A 20236-nucleotide genomic window follows, 5' to 3' on the forward strand; every position below is an offset into this window, starting at 1 on the left:
GCCCCGCAGAGGGGAGTGGGGGCGGCACTGCTTGGCACCAGCCCGGGCGGGGTGGGGGGGCCGGCCGGGCGTCGCCGCGGCTTGGGGGCGCGGGAACCGCACCCTGGGCGGACGGGGACCCGCCAGGCGCTGGCATTGTCCGACCACGGCTTCTGATTGGCCGGCTGGAAGGGGCTCGGGACCTCTGTCCCGCGTCACAGAGCCAGCACCCGCCCCGGCTCCCGAGCTCTCTCCCCGCGGGGTCCCGGGGACCGTCCCACCCTGACTCCCTGGGCCGCGCGAGGGTTGCCCCCTCTGGGTAGAGCGTCCCCGCTCCGGGTATCCGGGAGGCAGGGGGGCGGCGCTGCTGGAGGAGGCGGGGAGGGGAAGGGGGCCGCAGGGCTGGCCAGCTACTGACACAGCGCACCGTGCTGGGGGCTTGGCATCCGCTCGTTCACGAAGCCTGGCTCGAAAGGGGGTAACGGCTCAGAAAGGTGACGTGACCTCCAAGTCGCCCGAGGTTGCACACCGTGCTGCGGACTCCCGCGGGGGCACTTTCCCTTTCTGGGATTGGGGTGGGGCCGGGACGTCTTCCGAGGCACCAGGCCCAGACCCCTGCAGCTCAGGCTTGATCCTCACGCAGTGCAGCCTTGTCCTTACTGGCCTTGGGCAGGCCAGGCCCCTTTCTGGGCCTCAGTTTCCTCATCCAAACCCAGTTTCTCCCTCTCTCGGGGTCTGGGGGAGCGGGGGTGGAGGGGGGGGCGTTGCTGGTGAAGAGCAACCATTAGCGCCTCACCCCCTTCCCCATTTCTTGTTTTAGGAATTCTTGCCTTCTGGAAAGAGTGTTGTCATTGAGGAATTCCCCAGCTGGGCACCGGCTTCCTTTTTACTTCTTGCTAGAGCCTCTGCCCCTTCCAACCTTTTGTTTGCCTCTGCCCTTGGTCTCTCTCCCCCAACGTGTGGATTCCTGCTCCCCGTACCAGCTGGGCAAAGATCTCTGAGGTCAGGGAGTAGGTGGGGTAGAGGGGAGCTGGGGGTGCCCTTTGCACTAAGAACTTCCTCTTCCTCCTTGGGAGTGGTGGTCAAGTACCAGGCTTGGGCTTGGCTACAGATCCTGTCCCTGGGGGGCACTTGTGGGGGGACCTCAGGAAATGGCAGTAAGACGGATTCCACACTCTCTTTCCCTAAGTGTCTGGGGGGGGGGCGGTGACCATTGCAGAGGAGCCAACAGAGCCACAGTGCCCCGGGGCTGGGAGGGTCATTCCATTTCCTCCCTGGTGAACAGACTGTGGGGATGAAAGGCCACTCCCCCAAGTTCATCCAGCCAGACAGGGGCCAGGAGGGTGGGAGCCAAGGGGTCCTGGCTCACTGCCTCCCGTGGCCACATTGTGCAATCCCCACACTTTCCTGCCAGCCCTTCTCTCCTCTCCCCAAACAGATTGGGAAATCACTGGAGAATCTGAAGTTTTCTGGGTCATAGTGGGTGTGTGTCCGGGGGAGGGGGTTGTCAGGCCCACACACCCCACCACCCATCAGAGCCCCAGATCCTGATCAGCAGAGACAGGACGGACACTTCACAGGGCAGGTGCTGGGCAGCCAACTTCATCCCTGGATGCCCAGGCTGCCTGGGCTCCCTCTCCATGGCCTCACCCTGGGCAGCAGCCAAGAGTTGGGAAAAGTTGCCTTCTCCTTTGTGGTCGTACCACTCACTTCCCCTTTCCCTGCGTCGAGACAGGAGGTCAAGTGCTTCCTACACGGAGCCCCCAACACAAGGGAAATCCTCTGAAAACAGGGCTGCATGGACGGCCAGGGGACGACAGCCAGTGGGGCAGGTGCTGCTTTTATCCCGTCTGGAGAGATGAGGAAACCTCCCCAAGAGGCCAGACACTTCCAGAGAAGGCCAGCCAAGGATTCCACCCTCAGCAGGAAATGAGCATCAGACGCTGGTTGGGGGTGTTCCTGCCAGCTGCTGTCCCAGTGGCCACCTCCCTGAGGGATGGGTAGGGGAGAGCAGGCCAGCTCCACCCGGAAGAGAGGGGTGGACAGCAGGCACAGCAGAGTGGCATCAGACCCCTCCAGCCTAGCCCGGAAGTCAGGTGTATCAGCCCCCGGCCAGCAGTAGCGGTCAGCTCCTCACCGGCAGCCCAGGGCTCAGAAGCCCAGACAAAGTGAGTCGGCCTCCCTTCCCTCTGCTCAGAAATGACAGCTGGTTGGTTTGTAAAGTTGTGATGAAGCACGCATAACGTAGTTTCCCATTTTGACCATCTTAAGTATACAGTTGGGTGGCGTGTACATTATTGCGCAATATTATTATTACTTCACCACCATCCCTCTCCAGAACGCTTTTCACCTTGCAAGAATGAAATTCTGTACTTCTTAAACGTTAACTCCCCGTTTCTTCTTCCCCGAGCCCCTGGCAATCACTGTTCCACTTTCTCTTTGTAAACTGGACTATTCCAAGCACCTCGTAGAAGTGGAATCATAACAGCGTTACTCCTTTTGTAACTGGCTTATGTCACTCAGCACGATGCCCCCAAGGGTCACCCATGTTGTAGCTGGGTCAGACTCTCCTTCCTTTTTCCAACTGAATATTTCATTGTTTATGCAACACGGCCTGTCGGTGGACGCTTGGATTGCTGCTACCCTGTGGCCGTCGTGAGTGATGCTGCTTTGAACGTGGGTGTGCAAATACCTGTTTGAGACCCTGCTTTCAACTCTGAGGGTGGTCAGTTGACGTGTGTTGGCCTCCACAGGTGCCGAGCTCTGTTCTAAGTGCTTTACATGCATTTCCCTCTCCTTCACAGACGAGGGAAACAGAGGCACAGATAGGTCCAGTCATGTGCAGAAGGAGGGTGCAGCTTGGAGCAAGGGTCAGCAGGTGCAAAGGCCCAGGGAGGGGATCGCACAGGAATGAAGGGCTGGGCTTCACTGGGAAGACCCGGCCAAAGTGCCTTGGTCGCAAGGGCAGTGTTGACCGTGTGGTGGACTCCCCAGGACCGGGTGTCTAGGGCATTCCAGGATGTCACTGAGCCCTTCCTCCATGGCACAGGCCACTTCCTTTTGCGAGAAGACTATGCATTTACCACCACCCTAAACCAGCTCTCCAGTCCTACTTCTCCCTGTCCGTCTCAGGCCATCACCCGACCTGGGACCCTTCCCTCATCCTGGGGACACCCCACTCACCAACGGCACTGGGCAGAGCCATTGTATCCCCTGTTGACAGATGAGGAAACTGAGTCTCAGAGTGTAAGTGGGCACAGAGTTTGAGGCCTTGAGTCTGTGGTCCCTGCTGCCACTGACCTTTCCCAAAAGGGGAAGTCACTTGTTCAAGGGTATCTGAAGTTGCACCAGACCTCAGCTGGAGTCTGCTGACCTCCCCAGGGACCACGGGATGGCCAGGACAGCTGACCGGGAACCTCCCTCACAGGGCGTGCCCGCCCTCGCGCGCACTCACCAGGCCAAATGTTTACCAATAGATAGTGCCCCTCCCATCGCCCATGAAGCCTCTCCCCTCCCCCCTCCCCCAGAGGAAGCCGGCAGCACCATCCCTTCAGCGTCTGCCTGATGGAGAAACTGAGGCAAGGGGAAATGGCTCCTGCAGCTGTTCCATGAGACTGGCCCACCTCAAGCCCAGCACTCTTCCAAGGAGTGCAGGGCAGTGCAAGTCAAGTTCAGCTCCTGTCTCTTCTGGCCTGGGGCTGCCCTGGGGCCCTTCTCCGAGTCCGTAGGATTTCCGGGAAAACGGCCAGGAGGCTTGCTCCCCCAAAGGCCCCACCGACGGCAGAGGCAAGTCGCATGGCAGGGGCTCTCTGGGAATCCCAGCACCGCACGGGCCTGGCCAGGCGGGGACGAGAGGGATGCTTCCCCGCAGCCTCTCAGGGCCTGGGTGCTGAGAACTCCCCCTCATCCGACAGGGCACCGGAAGCTGCGAGCTTCTGGATTTTGGAGAAGGCAGGCGTGATGATGGGGGCTTGGGCGCGAAGACCACCTGGCCCCTGGGGAGCTGCGTCACTCACATCTGTATTTTCAGACACGTGGCTCCATCCCTCAGGCCTCAGTCTTCCCTCCTGGAAGTGGAGGGGGCACACGCTCAGGAGGTTGCCAGGAAAGGCTTACGAGAGACGTGCGTGCCAAGAGCAGTAACGCTCCTCTTGGTGAGTGCAAGCCACAAGCCAGGCTCTCATCCGGCACCATATTTGCGTTTTCTCATGTAATGCTTCCGATTTTACACCGGGAGATGGAACCCAGAGAGGGAGAGTAACTTGCTCAATGTCACACAGCCAAGAAGGTGCAGCCCGGGGTGTCTGAATCCAGAAGCTGACTCTTGCCGCTGCCCCGAATCCACAGGAAGGGGGGAAGCCGTAAATCGCGGAGCACAGCCAGGCAGGCACCCAGTGGGTGCCCCAGAAACCGCGGGGCTTTTCATGACATTCCTCTTTTCCAACATCCTGAGATTCCATGATTTGAGGATTCTGGCAATCTGACGGTGTTAGGTTCTTTGTCACTTGCTCTGTTTACAGGACTGCCCGCGTCCCCAACCGCCTCCAGCAAGAGGCTTCATGGATGCCTGACATTTCGTTATTCACGTATATTCCTCGGATGAGCATCGCTTTTTACAAATGCCAGTATCCTGTGAGGATCCCCTGGTTGCTTCTGGGGAAGGATATAGGGGATGGGAATATGGAGACATCTCACCTTATAACCTTTTTGTACGTTTACAATTCTGAGCTATGTGGGGGCGCCTGGGTGGCTCGCTCAGTTAAGCATCTGACTCTTGATTGAAATCACGATCATATCTCACAGTTTGTGAGTTCGAGCCCCGCGTCAGGCTTTGTGCGGACAGCACCGAGCCTGCTTGGGGTTCTCTCTCTCTCCCTCTCTCTCTCAAAATCAGTAAGTAAACATTAACAAAAATTCTGAGCTGTGTGATTGTGTCACTATCCAAAATATTATGAGAGTTAAAAATGAAAACATTTCACAAATAAATGTTAAAGGCCACTAACAGGTGGGGAGCTATACTGTGCAGAGTAGGGGAATCTCGAGAGGAGGAAAGTCTTTGCAATGGACCAGTCCAGGCCCCACGGGCCCCAGGAGAGGAGTGGACCCAGGGGTGGGCTTGACTTGTCTTGGGTTTAGTCCCCTCGAACCATTTCACCACAGGAGGGCCTGGGGCGGGGCGGGGGGGGGGGGGTGCGGGCTGAGACCCTGGCAGCACTTGCCCAGGGGAGCTCCCGGCACCGGGCACATCTCTCCCACAAGAGGGCCTGCACTGCCACCAGGGGGGCCTGGTCCTCCCAGACCCAGGCCTCTGTGGAGCTGGCCCTCATCAGCAGCATCCTTACGGGCCCCTCAGCACCCAGTGCTCCACAGCCAGCAGGGGAAGGGCGGGCCCTGACCTGGGAGAAGGGCCCCTCTGGCCTGCTGGAGTTCCCAAAGGGACTTGGTGGCAGCAAAGGAAGGAAGTGACAATGCGGCTGGAGGGTGACTCTGGGAACACTGCAGCCTCCTCTCCCCTCCCCTGAAGGGGTGGGGGCCCCGTAAGGACTGCCTGCTGGCCGATGAGGGTGCCGCCCTATGTACGGGGGCTCCATGTGGTCAGGGGCCAGGAAGGAAGGGGCTGGGGTCACCAGGCAAGCAAGGAAGAGAGAGAGAGGCTGTACGGGGACAGAGGCGACACACTGTCATTCACAGCGTGCCCGGATCTGAGGACGGTCTCATCTACTCCCGCCCTCCCTCACCTGGGGGGTGCTGCAGATGAGGGGACAGAGCCTCAGGGAGGAGATGGCCCCAGGTTACCAGCGAGGAGGGCAGAGCCGAGACCCGAAAACACTGCTGCCTGGTATGGCCCCGTGGGCTTGTACGGCACAACACTCTCCAGGGGAGCTGGGCCCAGCCACGAGTCCCAGCAGGGAGAGGAGCCCACAGAAGGCACGAGTCCGAGGCTGAGCTAGGGCGAGGCTCCTAGGTGACACTCCAGTCCCCGTCTGTCACCCCAGGATTGTCCTGGGGCTAGCAGGACTCTCAGGCTGTGGCTCACCATGTCCTGGGACCTGGGCACTCTGCCTTGGGCAGGGTGGCCCTCCGCATATTCTCACTGCCCTCCCCAGGTTGGGCTGGGGTCCCCAAAACTTCTCAGAGCAAGCCTTGTTTCAAGAGCCCGCAGGCTCGGGGCCAGAGGCCAGAAGCAACCCCCAAGGCAGGAAGGAACCCCAAGAAACGTGAGCATCGAAGGAAGCCAGGCTGAGCTGGAGAGGAAAGAGAAGGGAGCCGTGCAGGAGAAAGAGGGTGGCCAGACAGGGACGGAGCCAGGGATCAGCTGGGAGGGCCCAGGACCCGAGTTCTAGGGGCAGATCGGATGTCCTGCCCCACCTGGGGAGTGCAGACACGGGGCAAGGCCCCTCCGTCCCCAGGCACATTCCAGGAACAGCCGTGCGCACATGCTTCCTTGTCAGGCAGACAACCTGGCCTGCAAGTCCGGAAGCTGCCCTCTGAGGGCCAGCCCCTCCCCCACACTTGGCCCGGACCACAGGATGGCCAACGAAATACTCCAGGCCCTCCGCAAGGCCTCATAAGACCCGGTGGGATGGGAGAGCCAGGGGGTCTGAGGCAGAACGGTCAATGGCCAGAGTCCGGTGCCCCTGGCCTGGCCCACCTCTGGGCCCCAACCGTCCTGACCACAGCCTCGGAGGAGCCGCCGTCCAGCCTCCTGCACCTCTCAGCTTGGCCTCGGGAAGCCAGCCCCTGCCTCCGGGCGCTGCCGGGCTCACAGGAACACACACGAGGATCTGATTTCCTGTCTCCAGGCCCAGACACACTCCGGAAGATGGCCCTGGGTCTCAGCCCGAATCCTTTCCACCGCAACGGGATGCTCCTGTCAGCGAGGGGCTCCCCCACTTTGGCGCCTCCTCCCGGGCGCCCTCCCCACTCACCGACCCCACCGGCCTCAGGCTTCGCTGTCACTCAGAGGCCCCCACTCCTGCACCGGGGCCTTTTTAAGTTTTGCTTGCAGACCGTGGCCTGGCCAGGCCCTGGGGATGGCATTCCAAGAGAGCCAGGCATCTGGTTTTCTGGCTGGCTCGTATGTAACCCTTCCCAGCCTGGGGGGCACAGACAGCACCCCCATTTCACAGCGAGGAAAACAGAGGCATGGAGAAGTAAAGGAATGTGCCTACGGTCTCATGACGGGAAAGTGGCAGGGCTGGGACTGCACCCTTCCCCACCTCTGCAGCCTGCCTTGGGAACCCAGCCCCAGGGCTCCCACCCTAGCCAGGGGCTCAGGGGGGCGGGGGGGAGGGGCAGGCGTGTTAGGGCCGGGGTCAGGGCAGGGGCTGCCGGTGGGGGGGCAGTTTCCGTGAGGAGACTGGGGCTCAAACATGGGGTATGGGCTCCCTAGGGAGAACCCGGCCAGGACCAAATCCAACCTTCTATGCCCCACCCCACCCAGCCTTGGACTCACCCAGGCCACTGATGGCTACTGAGGTCAAATGTGGAGTCAGGCTGGCCCGTCAGTCCCTGCCCTTCCTGGGGAAGGAGGTACCCCTCTGATACCTCCCTTCCTCCTGACTGTGAGGGTCTCAGGCTACCTGTGCTGGGGCCTGATGTGAAGCAACCTCTACCCTCCGCTGGCCTCAGTTTCCCCACAAAGGAAAGACACAGGACTGCTCGTCAGTGTCGACACTGGAACACACTGTCCCCATCCTTAGCCTGGAGCCCGGGAGCCCCAACCACTCCTGATCCCACTCCTGCTCCTCCCACCCCACCCCACCCCTCTGCATTTCCTGCTTAGGGAGGGCTGGACACCCAGGCCTCCTGCCCGCCCACCCCTGACCCCCGTGTATCCACGGAGGGGCTGCCCCTGGTACCTGCTCCCGCTCCCTTCAGCACCCCAACAAGACGCAGTTCTCCAGCCTTGGTGTAGGGATTGTGGCAGACCCGCCCCTGGCTGTCCACAGTGTAGGGAGATGGGCCTGAAAGGAGCTAGGGGAGTCAGATCCCCCACCGGCCTGGCCCTGCAGCCTTTCAGAACTCTCACCTTGCCCTTGGGAGGCTCAACTTCACTGGGTTCTTAGAACCTTGGCCCACCTGCAGTTCCTTGCTCCCCACCTCTGCCAAGGTCACGGTCAGGCTCATGGGGGTCTGCTGCAGAGGGATGGGCCAGGAAGGCACCTATCGCTGTCTGCCTCAGCGTCTACCCCACCCCCTCCACACGCACACACCATCTCAGCACTCAGCCTCCCTGGCAAGCTGGAGGCTGCCAATGCAAATGGGTTTCTCAGCAGCCTTGCCAGAGGCTAGAGTCAGATTTCAGTGCTAGCTTTCCGGGAGAGAAGAACCAGGGGATGGGGGTGGATAACAGGTGCACGGTGGGGCAATCTCCTTGCAGCCCTGGTGGGGCAATGTCCTTGCAGCCCTGCCAGCCAAGCTGAGACCGACAGGATCATGACCCCATCCCCCCCATCCCCCCCCCCCCCACACACACTCCAGGGCTGACACTTGCCCTCTACCAGCTCTACAGCTTTCGCTGCTGGGAAGTCCCTCTCACATCTAACCCAAATACTTCAGGCTGCAGAACAAGCCTCGGCCTTTTCTTGTCTCCTAGGGGCCCAGGCCTGTTAGAACAGGACAGAACAGTGCCAACTCCTGCTGGGTGAGGCGCACTTGGCACGAGGCCAGTGCACCCAGGATTCCACCCAGGGCTGAAGACTGTTTTCCTCTGCAGCCACAGGCACAAGCCTTCCCAGCTCTGGGCCTGCCTCAGTCTCCCCATTTGTGCAATGCACAGGAAAGGACCATCTACCAAATGGAGTCACCACAGAACCTCCCATCCCGACCCCTTGGTACCTGGAGACTCAGACTGTCAACTTGGCCCTGCCCCCTCTTTAGGGAGGCACCATTTTAATTCACCTTTATTTTAAAAATAAATACTCTCTGCTTCACTTTCAGACTGGGGGTGGTGCTGGACCGTTAGGCCGGGAGGCAGTATTGAAAGGAACCTCCGCCACCCCCAAACACTCCCCCACAAATGCCTGAAATGCCTCTCTTCGTGCTGTTCCTTCTGGTAAGCAACCACGCACAGCTGAGGACGAACGTCGTCGTGTGATTACGGGCTTCAAGGTTGGGGGCAGGGCTGAGAGCGCCTCCCTAGACTCCCAGCCTGGGGCTTAGTGTCTGGGTGATGCCTGGGTGAAGGTGCTGACCCTCAGTTAATACGGCCCCCCACCTGAGGCCCGCCCCCTCCGAGACCCGGAGCATTAGATGCAGGTGATCAGCAGGTCCACGGAGGTAGGCACTTGGATCTCCTCGAAGAGCACACGGCCGCCAGCAGCCCCGGAGCCCTCTGCCTTGGCCGCAGCCTTCAGCAGGCTCTGGGCATGCTGCAAGAGGCGCTGGTTCCGACGGCGGCCCAGTCTGCGCAGCGCCAGAATGGCCAGCACGTGGTCCCGCCTGCAAAGACACGCCCCTATCGCTGTAGGCCCCGCATCTCCGTGGCACTTCCAGCCTTGAGTGAGGCGAGCCCCTGGGCCCAAGTGCGGGTGCCCCCAGCATTCCCGGAAGCTGGCCCGAGAAAGGCTGCGAATGAGGGAAGCAGGAGGGGCAGGGCCCTGGACAGGGTGGCTGGGCCTCGAAGGGGGCTGAGCTGGGTGGGGAGGGGAAAGGGCATGCCCGTGGGGGAACACAGTCTAAGCAGAGGTTCAAAGATCAGTGGAGTGAGAGACGTGATAAGGCCTCAAGGACAGCAGGTCCGGGCCCAGAGGTGTCTGAGGCCTCTTCCTGCGAGCACTGTGCCGGGAGCCACAGACAGGCAGCGAGGAGAGAGGCCCAGGCACAGCACTAGAAGTGCCGCCTCCAGGAATGGGGGTGGGGAGGGGGTGGGGGGAGGCAGACAGGGGCAGGCAGCCAAGAGTAGACAAGCCCCAGGGACCAGGGGGGAACCCCGGAGCACTGTGGGGGAAGTTGTCACTCTGGGCCAAAGGCGGAGACAGTCCGAGCTGGGGAAAAGGGCTTTGTCCCAGGCTCTCTGCGACCTCCCCATCCCGGAATCTCCAAGGCTATGGAGAGATTCGGGCTGGAATTTCCACGGGTTCGATGACTCACCATCCCCCCCACCTCCCCTCCAAACCCCGGAATCAAAGCCTCTTTCCTCTTGGCCAGGTCTCAGGAGTCCTGGGCTGCCAATAGGGCTTTCTCGTAGAGGGGGCGTCTCCCCTTCAGACTCCGGGACGGGTACCTGTCCCCATCCTCGGACGCATGAGGAGGGGCCCCGACCCCCTCACACTCTAGAGGCCTCGGGACCCCAGGCACCGAACGCCAAATCCGAGAACAGCTGTAGAAGGAGGGGCCGCCCCGGCTCTCACGCCCCGCCCCCGCCCCGCGCCTGAAGGTCAGGGCCACCCCGCACGCCCCGGACCTCACGCACCTGCGCACGAGCCCGTGCCCGGTGCCGGCCTCGCTCCGTAGGGGACGCGCTGCACCTCCCTCTGGTTCCTCCCCTGCCCCCCCGCCAGAGCCACAGGGACCCTTCTGAAGACCCCGGTCCCCCGACCCCGGGGGGGAGCAGGTGGGAAACGGACCTGATGTCTGGGTAGCTCCCGATGAGTGTCTCCAGGTGCCGCCCGATGTCGTCCTTGTAAGTCTCGCCGAGAATGTCAGCGACACATGGGATAGCCTGGCCCAGCCACGTGGCCTCTGAGCCCTGCGGGGACAGGGAGCCTCCTAGGGCACGGGCCGCCTCCCGCGGGAGCCCCCTTGCCACCCCTGCCTGCAGTCCCAACACTAATGCACCGACACCCGCTGTGACTGCACGGGCGGCGTTAGGGGACTCGGGTCTTGGCGCTGTGGACGGAGCCGCAGCACTTTCAGAGAGGTCTTCCGGTCTCTGCGCAGGTGGGTAAACCGAGACCCAGGCCCGGAAGTCCTGCCGGGAATCCTACAGCGCATCCGCGCCGGCGTAAGGAACAGGTGCCCAGGCTCCAAAGGCTGGGTCAGGGATGCTGGAGGGGCCTCCCGGAGGCCCCGCCCCTTGGCTGCTCACTTGGCCCGCCCGCGCCCGCCCCGCGAGGGCCGTATGCAAATATATGGAAATGATCCCACCTGGCCCCGCCCCCGCTGTGCCAGCACTCCCAAACCCTCTCCCGGTTGCTGCAGAGTGGTGACAACCACCTCTGCCAAAGCCCGCCCCAGGGGGCTCTTGCGGAGCCCCCCCTCCCGGAAATGAGAATGGGGGGTGCCAGGGGAGGCTCCTCGCGCCAGAGGCCCTAGGAGGAGGCGGGCACTGGGGGCAGTCAGTCAATGCTCCTACCAAGCCCTGGAAGGTGTTGCCAATGGCCTGGGCGTCGAGGCCCATCTTCTGGGAGCCAGTCACGCGATCGACACCGCGGAACCGCTCACGAGGCCTCAGCACCTGTGCCAGGTATTCACGGACCACGTATCGGTGTGCCTCCTGCAGAGTCTCCTGGGCCGTCGGGGGATCAGGGCCAGGGTCAGAGTCAGAGTCAGAGTCACAGGCCCCAGCCCAGGGCACGGCCCCACCAGAGCCCTGTCCCGAAATACCTGTGCCCGCAGTGGGGCCACGTGCTCCAGGTGATGGGCGAAGGCCACCACTTTGTCCATGAGGGGCTGCAGCACGTCGTGTGTCAGCCAGGCCTTGGTACACAGGACCCTGAAAAGCGGCTGGGGGCAGAGGGGGACAGGAATCTTCTAACCCTCCTCAAACCGTCTCCTCCTCATCCCCTAGACCCTCTCCTCAGAGCCAGTGCGTGGTTCCTAACAGGGGTGTTTCAGGCCGAAGGACAATCTGTCGCCAGGAAGAAACTTTGGGGAGACTGACCCCCTTCTAATGCCACCCGAGTAACATCTCTCTCAGCCATGAATGTCATTAAGCCTCTTGCAAGGATGACTCCTCCAAGCCCTGAGCTCCAGGGGACAGGGTTTGAGTTTGAGCCTCTAGGCAGGCCCTGCTTAGGGGAGCCTGGGGAGGCCTTGAGGGGTGGGGTGAGGGGTCTGGTTCCTTGAACACACCCTCTCTGAGAGTCTCAAGTAGGTAGGCGTTTCCTGACCTCCCTGCCCAACTAGGAATTTATCTGGGTCCCTTGCCCACCCCCCAACGCACCACCCCCGAAACTGCCCCTGAGGTGAGGGAATGCTGGGACTTGGGGGCCCCAGGCTCCAGGGCACAGGAAGCAGCCGCTGGGTGTGGAAAGTGGGGAGAGAAGGGCCTGTCCCACTCACTTGCACATCATACTGCAAGCCTTGGAGCAGCCGCTTTTGGAAGACACAGACGGCAGCCACTAGAGGTTTCTCCAGCTCTTCAAAGGTTCCTGGGAACCTGGCCAGAAGACTGGTCCTGGGGAGAGGCCAGGACAGGAGATGGAGTGGGCAAGGAGGAGAGGCTGTGGAACAAGCTCCGGTAGACAGCCGCGGAGGCCAGGTGCCATTCACTTAGACTATAATGTGAAGGGCAGCCCCTGGGGCTGTACAGCGTAGTATCCCCGAAGGCACAGTCGGGTGAGAAGATGGCTCCAAAGCCCCAGGAGCTGATCCCAGAGGGTAGGTCAGCAGGGTGATGGTGGTGTCCCCACTGCATCGCAGAACGCCCCTGTGGTGTCTCTGGGTCAAACCTCCAACCGTCTTGGTGATGAGACAGGGCAGCCTGGCCATGACTGGCACAGAGGCCCTCCCCTGAGCCTCATAACTGCCTCTCTGAAGGTGACAATGTCCCCCACTTCAAACCCACCCCGTCACACACTTTCAAGGAGACTGAGGGCCAGGCTATGCCCAGTCCTCAGAACAGGGACACAGAAAGGCAGGCTAAAAAGTTCCATCAGGGGCTGGGTCAGAGGCTGCCTACCAAGGGGCAGAGAATGTTTCCTGGGGCTGAAGGGGACGGACCAGCCTGGCATCGATCAGGGTTGAGAGAGTGTTAGACAAGTGGTCCTCATCATGGTCATGCTTGGATTCAGACAAGTGTGGTTCAGGTCCCAGGTCCAGCACATACTGGACGGTGCATGATGGTGGGCCGGTGGCACTCCTTTTCTGAGCCTCCACTTGTCCCAGTACATGGGGACACTGCCCTCGGGACGAAATACATCAGGCGGGTAAAGCTCCAGCTCAGTGCCTGGATCTCAAGCGCTCACAAAAAGTGAATACGAAATGATTCCCTCTAGGGCGTGGAGCCCCACGTCTCCATCTGACAGATGACAAAAGGAGGCACAGAAGGGGGAAGTGACTTATCTCTAGGCACACAGGGAGCAGGTGGCAGAGCTGGGATCAGAACCCAGACTGCCCGGCTCAAAGTCCATGGCCGTACCTGCTGCAGCTGGTGCATCCATAATGTGGGGTACACCGGAGGCCCAGGAGGGGGGCAGCCACTGCCTGCAGAAAGGGGAGGCATCTGCCCTCTGGGGGCAGAGGGACCCAGGGTAGTGGGGAAGAGGAGGGAGTGTCTTTAAAAAGGAAGCCGGCCAACTTGGGTGAAGGGAGGAAAGAAAGGAGCCCAGGGTGGCGTGGGGGGGGGGGAGGGTCGGGGGGTTGGGACACACTGGGCAGACAACAGGCGATAACTGGGGTGGCTGGAATTTGTTAGCCTCTGCTCAGCGTTGAAACTCCCTGCATCCCTTCCAGGGCCTCACCCCTGCGGGGAGGAGGGAGGACCTTCCAGCGGGGGCGGGAGCTGCGAGGCGGGTGCCCTCCTGGGAGGCTTTCCGGGAAGTCCCTCCAACGCCGGGCGCATGGTCCAGACTGTTCAATGCGCGCCGGCCGCCACGGGAGCCTACGGCTTCCCGGTTCCCCGAGCTCGCGCGCCCCCTGCTGGCCGCGCCAGGCACCTCCCTGCGGAGGAGCAGGGTCGAGACCCACCTGAGCTCCTCGCAGGCGTTGATGCTGGCGCCCAGATGAGGTTCGCTCACCGCCTCCGACTGTAGAAAAGCCTTTTCAAACCTGGGGGCGAAGTACGCAAAAGCCTTAGGGACCCTTGCCCGTGGCGCGATGACCTGGGGTCTGCCCTCCCCCTCAGGTCCCTACCCAGACCCGGGGCCTTATAAGAAGGCTCCTCTCTCCCATCTGTCCCTGGATCTCGGACTCTGAGCAAACAGGGTGGCCCTTCCCCAGGGACGACCACCATCCTTACCCTGGTCCCTCCACCCCCCTCCCCACCCTGGGCCAAGGATATGCCTGCACCTGGGCAGAAAGAGGCCGAGTGCCCGCGCGCAGATGCGCAGGGTGGTGGCCTCCAGCTCTGCAGAGATGGCACCAGCCGCCTTCACGTGCTCAGCCACGAGCTGTAAGAGATGCCACGTGCTGAACCCACGTCGAAGCCCAGATCCCACCTGATGCCCCCTGTCCCTCACCTGTGGCCCAATGACGTCTCCAACCTGCCCCACTCCAGTGGTCTCGGCTTTAGCTTCCAGCAGCCTCCCGGCACCCCCACATCCACGGGCCACTTGCTAAGCTGGGCGCTGTGCCCTGGCACTCCCAGCCTGGCTGGCGACCCAGGGTCCCTGATTCCACCCAGGTGGGGCCTCAGGCTCTCGCCTACTGGGGAAGGGAGGTCGGGACTGGATTGTATAGCTCTGGGTGTCCCCACCTGGAAGGGGACAGACACCACCTGAGGCCCAAACATACATCCCCCCCTCCCAAGACTCACCATGTGGATGTCGATGGACAGAGGCGTGTGGTACAGGCCCTGGAGCACATCGGGGGCCTCAGCGGCCACCCAGCGGCTCTGTTCCAGCTGCAGGATGCCGTCGAAGCAGCTTGTGATCTTGGTCTGTGCGAGGTAGGGGCGGGGGCACAGTGAGCCCCTCCCAAGAGGGAGGCGTGGGTCCCCCTACCTTCGGAGCCCTGTCCTGGGCCCTGGGAGAAACTGACCCACCCTGCTGGGGCCCAGGCCCGTGCTGAAGGCCACAGGGTGAGGAGTGGCTCTCCCCTGAGCGAGGCCACACACCCAGGGTGATTCTGGGCTCCACACTTCCCCACAGCGAGGCAGCCACATTCAGCCTGGATGGCGCCCCTCAGGCCCTGCCCCTCGAGGGCCTCACCTCTAGGAAGCTGGTGTAGTCGCTCTCCAGGCGCGCCCACACACTGGGTGCCAGGAGTGGGGGCAGCGGCTCCGTGGACAGAGTCAGGTCCGGGGCACCGAGGAAGTCAGGACTGGAAGGCAGGGTAGGGGCTGAGGGTCTGGGCCCGGCTCCGATGCACTAGCGGCTGCCCCAATTTCCCCCTGGCCAAAACCTAGGCACCCAAGCACCACACAGCTCGGGGACCCGCCACTATCCAAGCCGCGCCAGGGAGGCCCAGGTAGCTGTCCGAGGCCACACAGCAAATTAATGAGCCCCGGAGCTTAGGCACCCTCCTCCCACCCGCTCTCTGGCCTTCGGAGCTGAGGAGGGCTCAGCAGCGAAGGAAACCCAGCCCGTCCCGCGGCGCGGGGCTGGAGCTGGGAGCTGTCAGAGCGCCGGCCCCGTACCCAGGTGCCCATCCAAGGGGAAGAGTGCGGGTGAAGTCCAACCCGCGCCGGGCATCTGTGAGCCACGGTTGTGTCCCGCCTGGGTGGGGGGCCCTTTTCTAACCGCTCAACAGCGTCCTGGGGACTAGCAGAGGCCTCCATCTGGGCTCCCTGTCAGGGAAGCAACCTCCCCTCAGATGCTGTCCCGCTCGCGGGACCGGGTGCCTGGGTAGCACGTAGGAAAACCCCGGCGGCAGAGTACCGCGGCCCAGAGGAGGGGAAAGGAAAGAACGTCAAAGTCCCCGGGATCTCTGCCGCCCACCCACCAGCCCTCTCCCGGGAAGAAAGAGAGAAAAGGTGCCCGGGGCTCCTCGGGGCGGGCGCCCAAAGGCCTCCGGGTGGGCAGGGCCAGGTGGGCGATACCGGCCTCCCCCCGCCGGGCTCGGCGCTCTGGCTGGGGCCTCACCTGCCGTAGACATTGGCGGTCCAGTCCAGCAGGACGTAGAGCTGCTCGCAGCCCCGGGCGTCGCGCGCGAGCTCCTGGAGGCGCTGGGCCACCGCGCCGTGGAAGGCGCGCAGGTAGGCCTCCCACGCCGGGAGGCCGGCGGCCGAGCAGGCGGGCTGCACCTGCAGCCGCACCTGGCGCAGGTCGCGGCGAACCGAGCCGCCGAGCTCGGCCAGAAGCCGGGCCAGGCCCGACGCGCCCTCGGCCGCCCCCGCGGCGTCCCCGGCGCCCGCCTGCCGCACGCGCTCCTGCGCGCTCCGCGTCACCGCGTCCTCCCAGTGCCGCCGCCAGCGGCGCGGCGTGAGCAGGAAGTCGCCGTCGGCGGGGGGCACCGGGTGGGCCTCCTCCTCGGCGCGCACCACGCGGGCCAGCTCGGCGAGCGCGGCCGCGTCCACGCCGCCCGGGCCCAGCGTCTCGCGCACGATGGCGCGGATCTCCGCCGCCAGCCCGTCGTAGAGCAGGCACACGTCCATGGCGCGCCGCGCGAAGCCGGTGGGGTCCTGCTCGAAGGTGCCCGAGGCTTTCTGCGCCAGGAGCCGCGTCTCCAGCTGCCGCAGCTGCTCGAAGGCCGCCAGCAGCTGCCGCTCCGTGATGAGGTCCGCCACAGATTTGCCTTTGGCAAGGACAGGCAGGGAGAGGGCGGTGGGGGGTGCCGCGCCGGAACCTCGGGCCCCCAACCAAGGCCTGTGGGCCCCGTTCTCGCCCACCGGGAGCTGGGCCGCCTGGCCCCAGCGCTCCCCTAAGGTCTGCTCCAGGAGCAACGGCCCCCACCTGCGGGGAATCGTCCCTCGGGATCACTCTGGAAGAGGGGTAACCCCAAGCCCCGAGCCTGGCTGAAAGCAGCAGTTGGGATCAGGCCCTGCCCTCCCCGCTTTCGGTCCCTACCTTCTCCCCTGCTCCCAGCTCTGCTGAGCTGGGCCTGGTGGCCTCATGTTGCTGTCTTGACTGCAGGTCTGTTGGGGTCAGAGCTCAGCCTGGGCGCGTCCCGTCCCTGTGCCCAGCTCCCACGCTTCCTGCTGTTCCCTGCTCTGGGCCAGCCCCCAGCCCCCAGCAGCCCTCTACTTCCACCTGCAGCCCCCCCTTTGGGGCCCAGCGCCAATGCATCCCGCGCCCGCAGCCCTCCTGAGCTCCCCTCCAGGCCCATTACTGCCACGCACCCCCTGCGGCCCTGTGCTCTGAGAGGACCAGCGCCTTATCCATCACTCTAGCTTGGCCAGGGGCCAGGCTGTGGAAGTCTGTGGAGAGGTGAGGGTTCTGGAGTCCTACAGATGTGGGTTCAACTCCCACGTATCCACTTCCTGGCCGTGGGACGTGAGGCAGATCACTAACCTCTCTGAGCCTCACTTAGCTCACCCTGGCCCCTCTGAGCTGCCCAGTGGATGCTCCCCTGCTTGAAAGGCTGGGAGAATGTAAAATGCAGTTGTGCATGGGGGTGTTTGGGGGAGCTGTCGGGAAGCCTGGGCCGTGCTGCTCCCTCTTTGGCCTCAGTTTCCTCCCATGCTTGGTATCCTTTGTGAAGCTCTCACCTTCCTCCTGTCCTGGTTCCTCAGGCCCCACCCCAGTGGTTGACGGCCGGCTGCCACCATCCGTGACGCCTGGGGGCCCCTCTGGGCCGCGGGCCCCCCCTGGTGCAGCAGCCGGGCCATCATCCCGGGGGCGCCGTAAGGATCGCAGGAAGTGGGAGCTGCGTCGGAGCAGGCCAGTGTCCTCCCCGGGGGCCTGGCCCAAGGCCCGCCGGCTTGCTCTGGAGAAGGCCCGCCGAAGGGTGCCCAGGCCGGGCCGAGTGTCCTCACAGTGGGTGCTGGGCACGTCCCCACTGCTTGCCTGCTGAGTGTCCTGCTCTGGGGTCTGCAGCTTATCAGACTCCTCAGGGCTGTGCGGTTCTGGCCAGGAGGTCACTGTCGGTGAGAACGACATCTTGGCAGCAGGAAAGCTGGGGATGAAAAGGAGTCTCACGAGGCCTGGGGTGGGGTGGGGGGGGGGCAGCCCTGGGGAATGGGCACAGAAACCTCGTGAGAGCCCTGTGAGACCTGGAGGGGCCCAGTGGCTCGGCTTGGTCAGAGAAGCTTCTCCCAGAGATGACCCCCAAGCTGTCACCGGGCAGCTCTCACGGCTGGAGCTCTCTCCGTGCCACACCGCAGCCGGCACTGAGATGTAGACAGACAGGTACTTCCTTCGGGAAAACTTCCCTGATACCATCTTCCGAAGGGTACCCCCAGGTGCCCACCCTCTCTGGCTCTGCCAGGCCATCATCAGAGTTGGAGAGGGGGGTTAAACAGGCAGATTCTGGGGGCACAGCCGAGACGGCAGCCCGCGGTCCCCAGGGCTGGGCCCAGCAACCACATCCAGGATTTCCTGGACTTTAGGTCCTGAGGCCTAACTGCCCAATCTCCCCACCACCTAGCATTCACTGCCCCTCCCCCCCACCAAGCCCTCAGCTCACCCCCATTCAGCCCATCAGGTCCAACTATTTCTGCTCAGAGGGAGGCTCAGGGATCCCTCCCTGGAAGAGGCTCCTTCTGTTTAGACCTGGAGGGAGGCAGGGTCAGGCTTGAGGTCTGTGGCCACCCGTGGCTGCCCCCAGGGGCTTATCTGCTTATCCCAGCCTTGCAGCCCTGTGGGCGGGGGTGGTGGGAGGGGCCCCGGGTCTATATTTAACCAGGGGCTGGGGCTCCCCGAGGCTCTGTTCCTCACCGGTGCATCTCCCCACCACCCACCCCTCGTGCGCTCCGGCCACTCCCCTGTAAGGGGTGGGGCGGGGGTCCCTACAGCATGGAGGTGCAAAGCAGGGGCTGCCTAGGTCCCACCCTGGGCTCCAGGCCCTCCCCAGGCTGCACCCACTCTCCTTTTAAGCACAGCCCAGTGGTGTTTGATTTTCTGGCTTTAGGTTAAGCTGGGGTGGGAGAGAGGAGAGAGATTTCATAGCCTGCTGGGACCTCCCACCCACCCCATCGTGAGGGTGTTGTGTGGGGGTGGGGGGGTGCTGTGTTAGATCAGCAGGATCTTACTTAAGCCTTGGAGAGGGCAGCCAAGAGGAGGGCTGGACCTACCGAAGTCACTGGCCAACCAGAGGCCAGAACCCCGAGACCTCTTCAGGCTGCCCCCATCCCTGGGACAAAGGTCAGGCTGGAGCCGGCACCTGACCCTTAGGTGACATCAGGTGGAATCCCTCTCCCCAGGCCCCCATTTTGCCTGCCTATTGGGATAGGCAGGGCCCAGACCCTCATCCACCCCTCTATGCCCTCCGGCGATGTCTGTCCAGGGGTCAGACATTTGAGGGGTCGGCTGAGGCCTACCTTCCTCTTCCCAGATGCCATGTGACAGCTGGACAGAGGCCTCACCGAGAGAGGGGCAGGCCCAGATGATTGATGAGGCCTTATCTGCCCTGCCCAGGCCACAGGTCTTTGTCGTCTCCTGGTGCCAGGACTCACTTTGTCCTCTCCAGGCACCTCTCCTGCCCTGACTCAGACTGACCCATGCACACGCAGAACATTGTCGCAAGAGCTCTTTGCACCCCGCCCCTCCCCGACTCCCCTCTCCCTGGCGCCCCTCAGCATCCAGCAGGCTCTGAGTGAATGATGAGAATCATCTGGGCCTGTGCTGTGCCCAGATGCAGTTCAAGCTCTATCACCAGGGGGACGTGGGGACAGGACAAGTGGGCCCTGCCTTGGTTGAGTAGAGCTCACACTTAGTAAGCACCTACTGTGTGCCCAGCCCACGGCCTGGCACACATCAGATGCCCGTAACAACAGAGTTGTAGGGTGTCATTCCATTTCATAGATGAGAAAACAGGCTCAGAAAGGGGCAGGGCCTTGCCTCTAGTCACACAGCCCCCCACGGGGAGCCTCAGCCAGCTCAGGCCTGTGTGGAAAGGGGAGCAGAGGCTGGGCTCCCACATCTTCCAGCCCCGGGAAGCCAGGTGCTGCCCCAGGAACCATTTCTCCCGGCCGAGGGCCCGCGGTGGGGGCAGCTCTCAGATGCCAGGACTGGGGTCTAGAGGCCGATTCTGGGGGAAGGAGGAGCAGCTGGCAGTTGGGTCTTACTGAGGCCACACAAGCAGACGGGTCCCCCCAGCCTGCTCAACCACCCTCGTCCAGAACTAGACCTGTACTGAAGGCCCACCGAGGCCCCCGGACGGTCTCGCTGCCCCCTTGACCCTGCTCCCCCAGTTTCCCAAGCCATTTCCCAGACTTTCACTTTCAGAAAGGCTCTTACTGACTTTCCCACAGCACAAGCCAACCAGGTCACCCCCTTGCTTTAAATCCTTCCGTGGCTCCCCATAGCCCCGCACTGGAAGCCTTCCAGTCCGG

General features: G+C 62.9%; 1 protein-coding gene across 3 annotated transcripts; it reads right to left on the reverse strand.

Annotated features, from left to right (window-relative positions):
- Nucleotides 1–8848: 8848 nt before the first annotated feature.
- On the reverse strand, nucleotides 8849–18458 carry EXOC3L4 (exocyst complex component 3 like 4). Of its 3 annotated transcripts, none has more exons than XM_047079775.1 (12): nucleotides 18370–18458; nucleotides 17453–17859; nucleotides 15888–16539; nucleotides 15015–15126; nucleotides 14621–14743; nucleotides 14155–14255; nucleotides 13834–13914; nucleotides 12208–12322; nucleotides 11530–11649; nucleotides 11279–11431; nucleotides 10551–10672; nucleotides 8849–9423 (listed from the first exon to the last, which is right to left on the reverse strand). In XM_047079775.1, exons 2-12 carry the CDS (start codon nucleotides 17841–17843, stop codon nucleotides 9231–9233), a joined length of 2163 nt encoding a protein of 720 aa, XP_046935731.1. In that variant the 5' UTR covers nucleotides 17844–17859; nucleotides 18370–18458; the 3' UTR covers nucleotides 8849–9230. The 3 variants fall into 3 exon arrangements, with proteins under 3 accessions (XP_046935731.1, XP_046935732.1, XP_046935733.1); XM_047079776.1 differs by having other exon boundaries at nucleotides 17453–17914; nucleotides 18370–18437; XM_047079777.1 differs by lacking the exon at nucleotides 18370–18458 and adding an exon at nucleotides 17957–18208.
- Between the last annotated feature and the right edge of the window lie 1778 nt (nucleotides 18459–20236).

Source organism: Lynx rufus, unplaced genomic scaffold (genome assembly GCF_022079265.1).
Source record: "Lynx rufus isolate CCGP_SWC_20201006 ecotype Redwood Valley unplaced genomic scaffold, mLynRuf1.p SCAF_17, whole genome shotgun sequence".
Lineage (NCBI taxonomy): Eukaryota > Metazoa > Chordata > Mammalia > Carnivora > Felidae > Lynx > Lynx rufus.

Excerpts from the sequence above, each read along its gene's own strand:
- EXOC3L4 (XM_047079775.1), bottom strand. The coding sequence starts at position 17,843 with ATGTCGTTCTCACCGACAGTGACCTCCTGGCCAGAACCGCACAGCCCT. Across the intron at positions 14,256-14,620 it reads TGTCCATCGACATCCACATG|CTCGTGGCTGAGCACGTGAA; the intron begins GTGAGTCTTGGG and ends CATCTCTTACAG. Across the intron at positions 13,915-14,154 it reads CTCGGCCTCTTTCTGCCCAG|GTTTGAAAAGGCTTTTCTAC; the intron begins GTGCAGGCATAT and ends CTTCGCCCCCAG.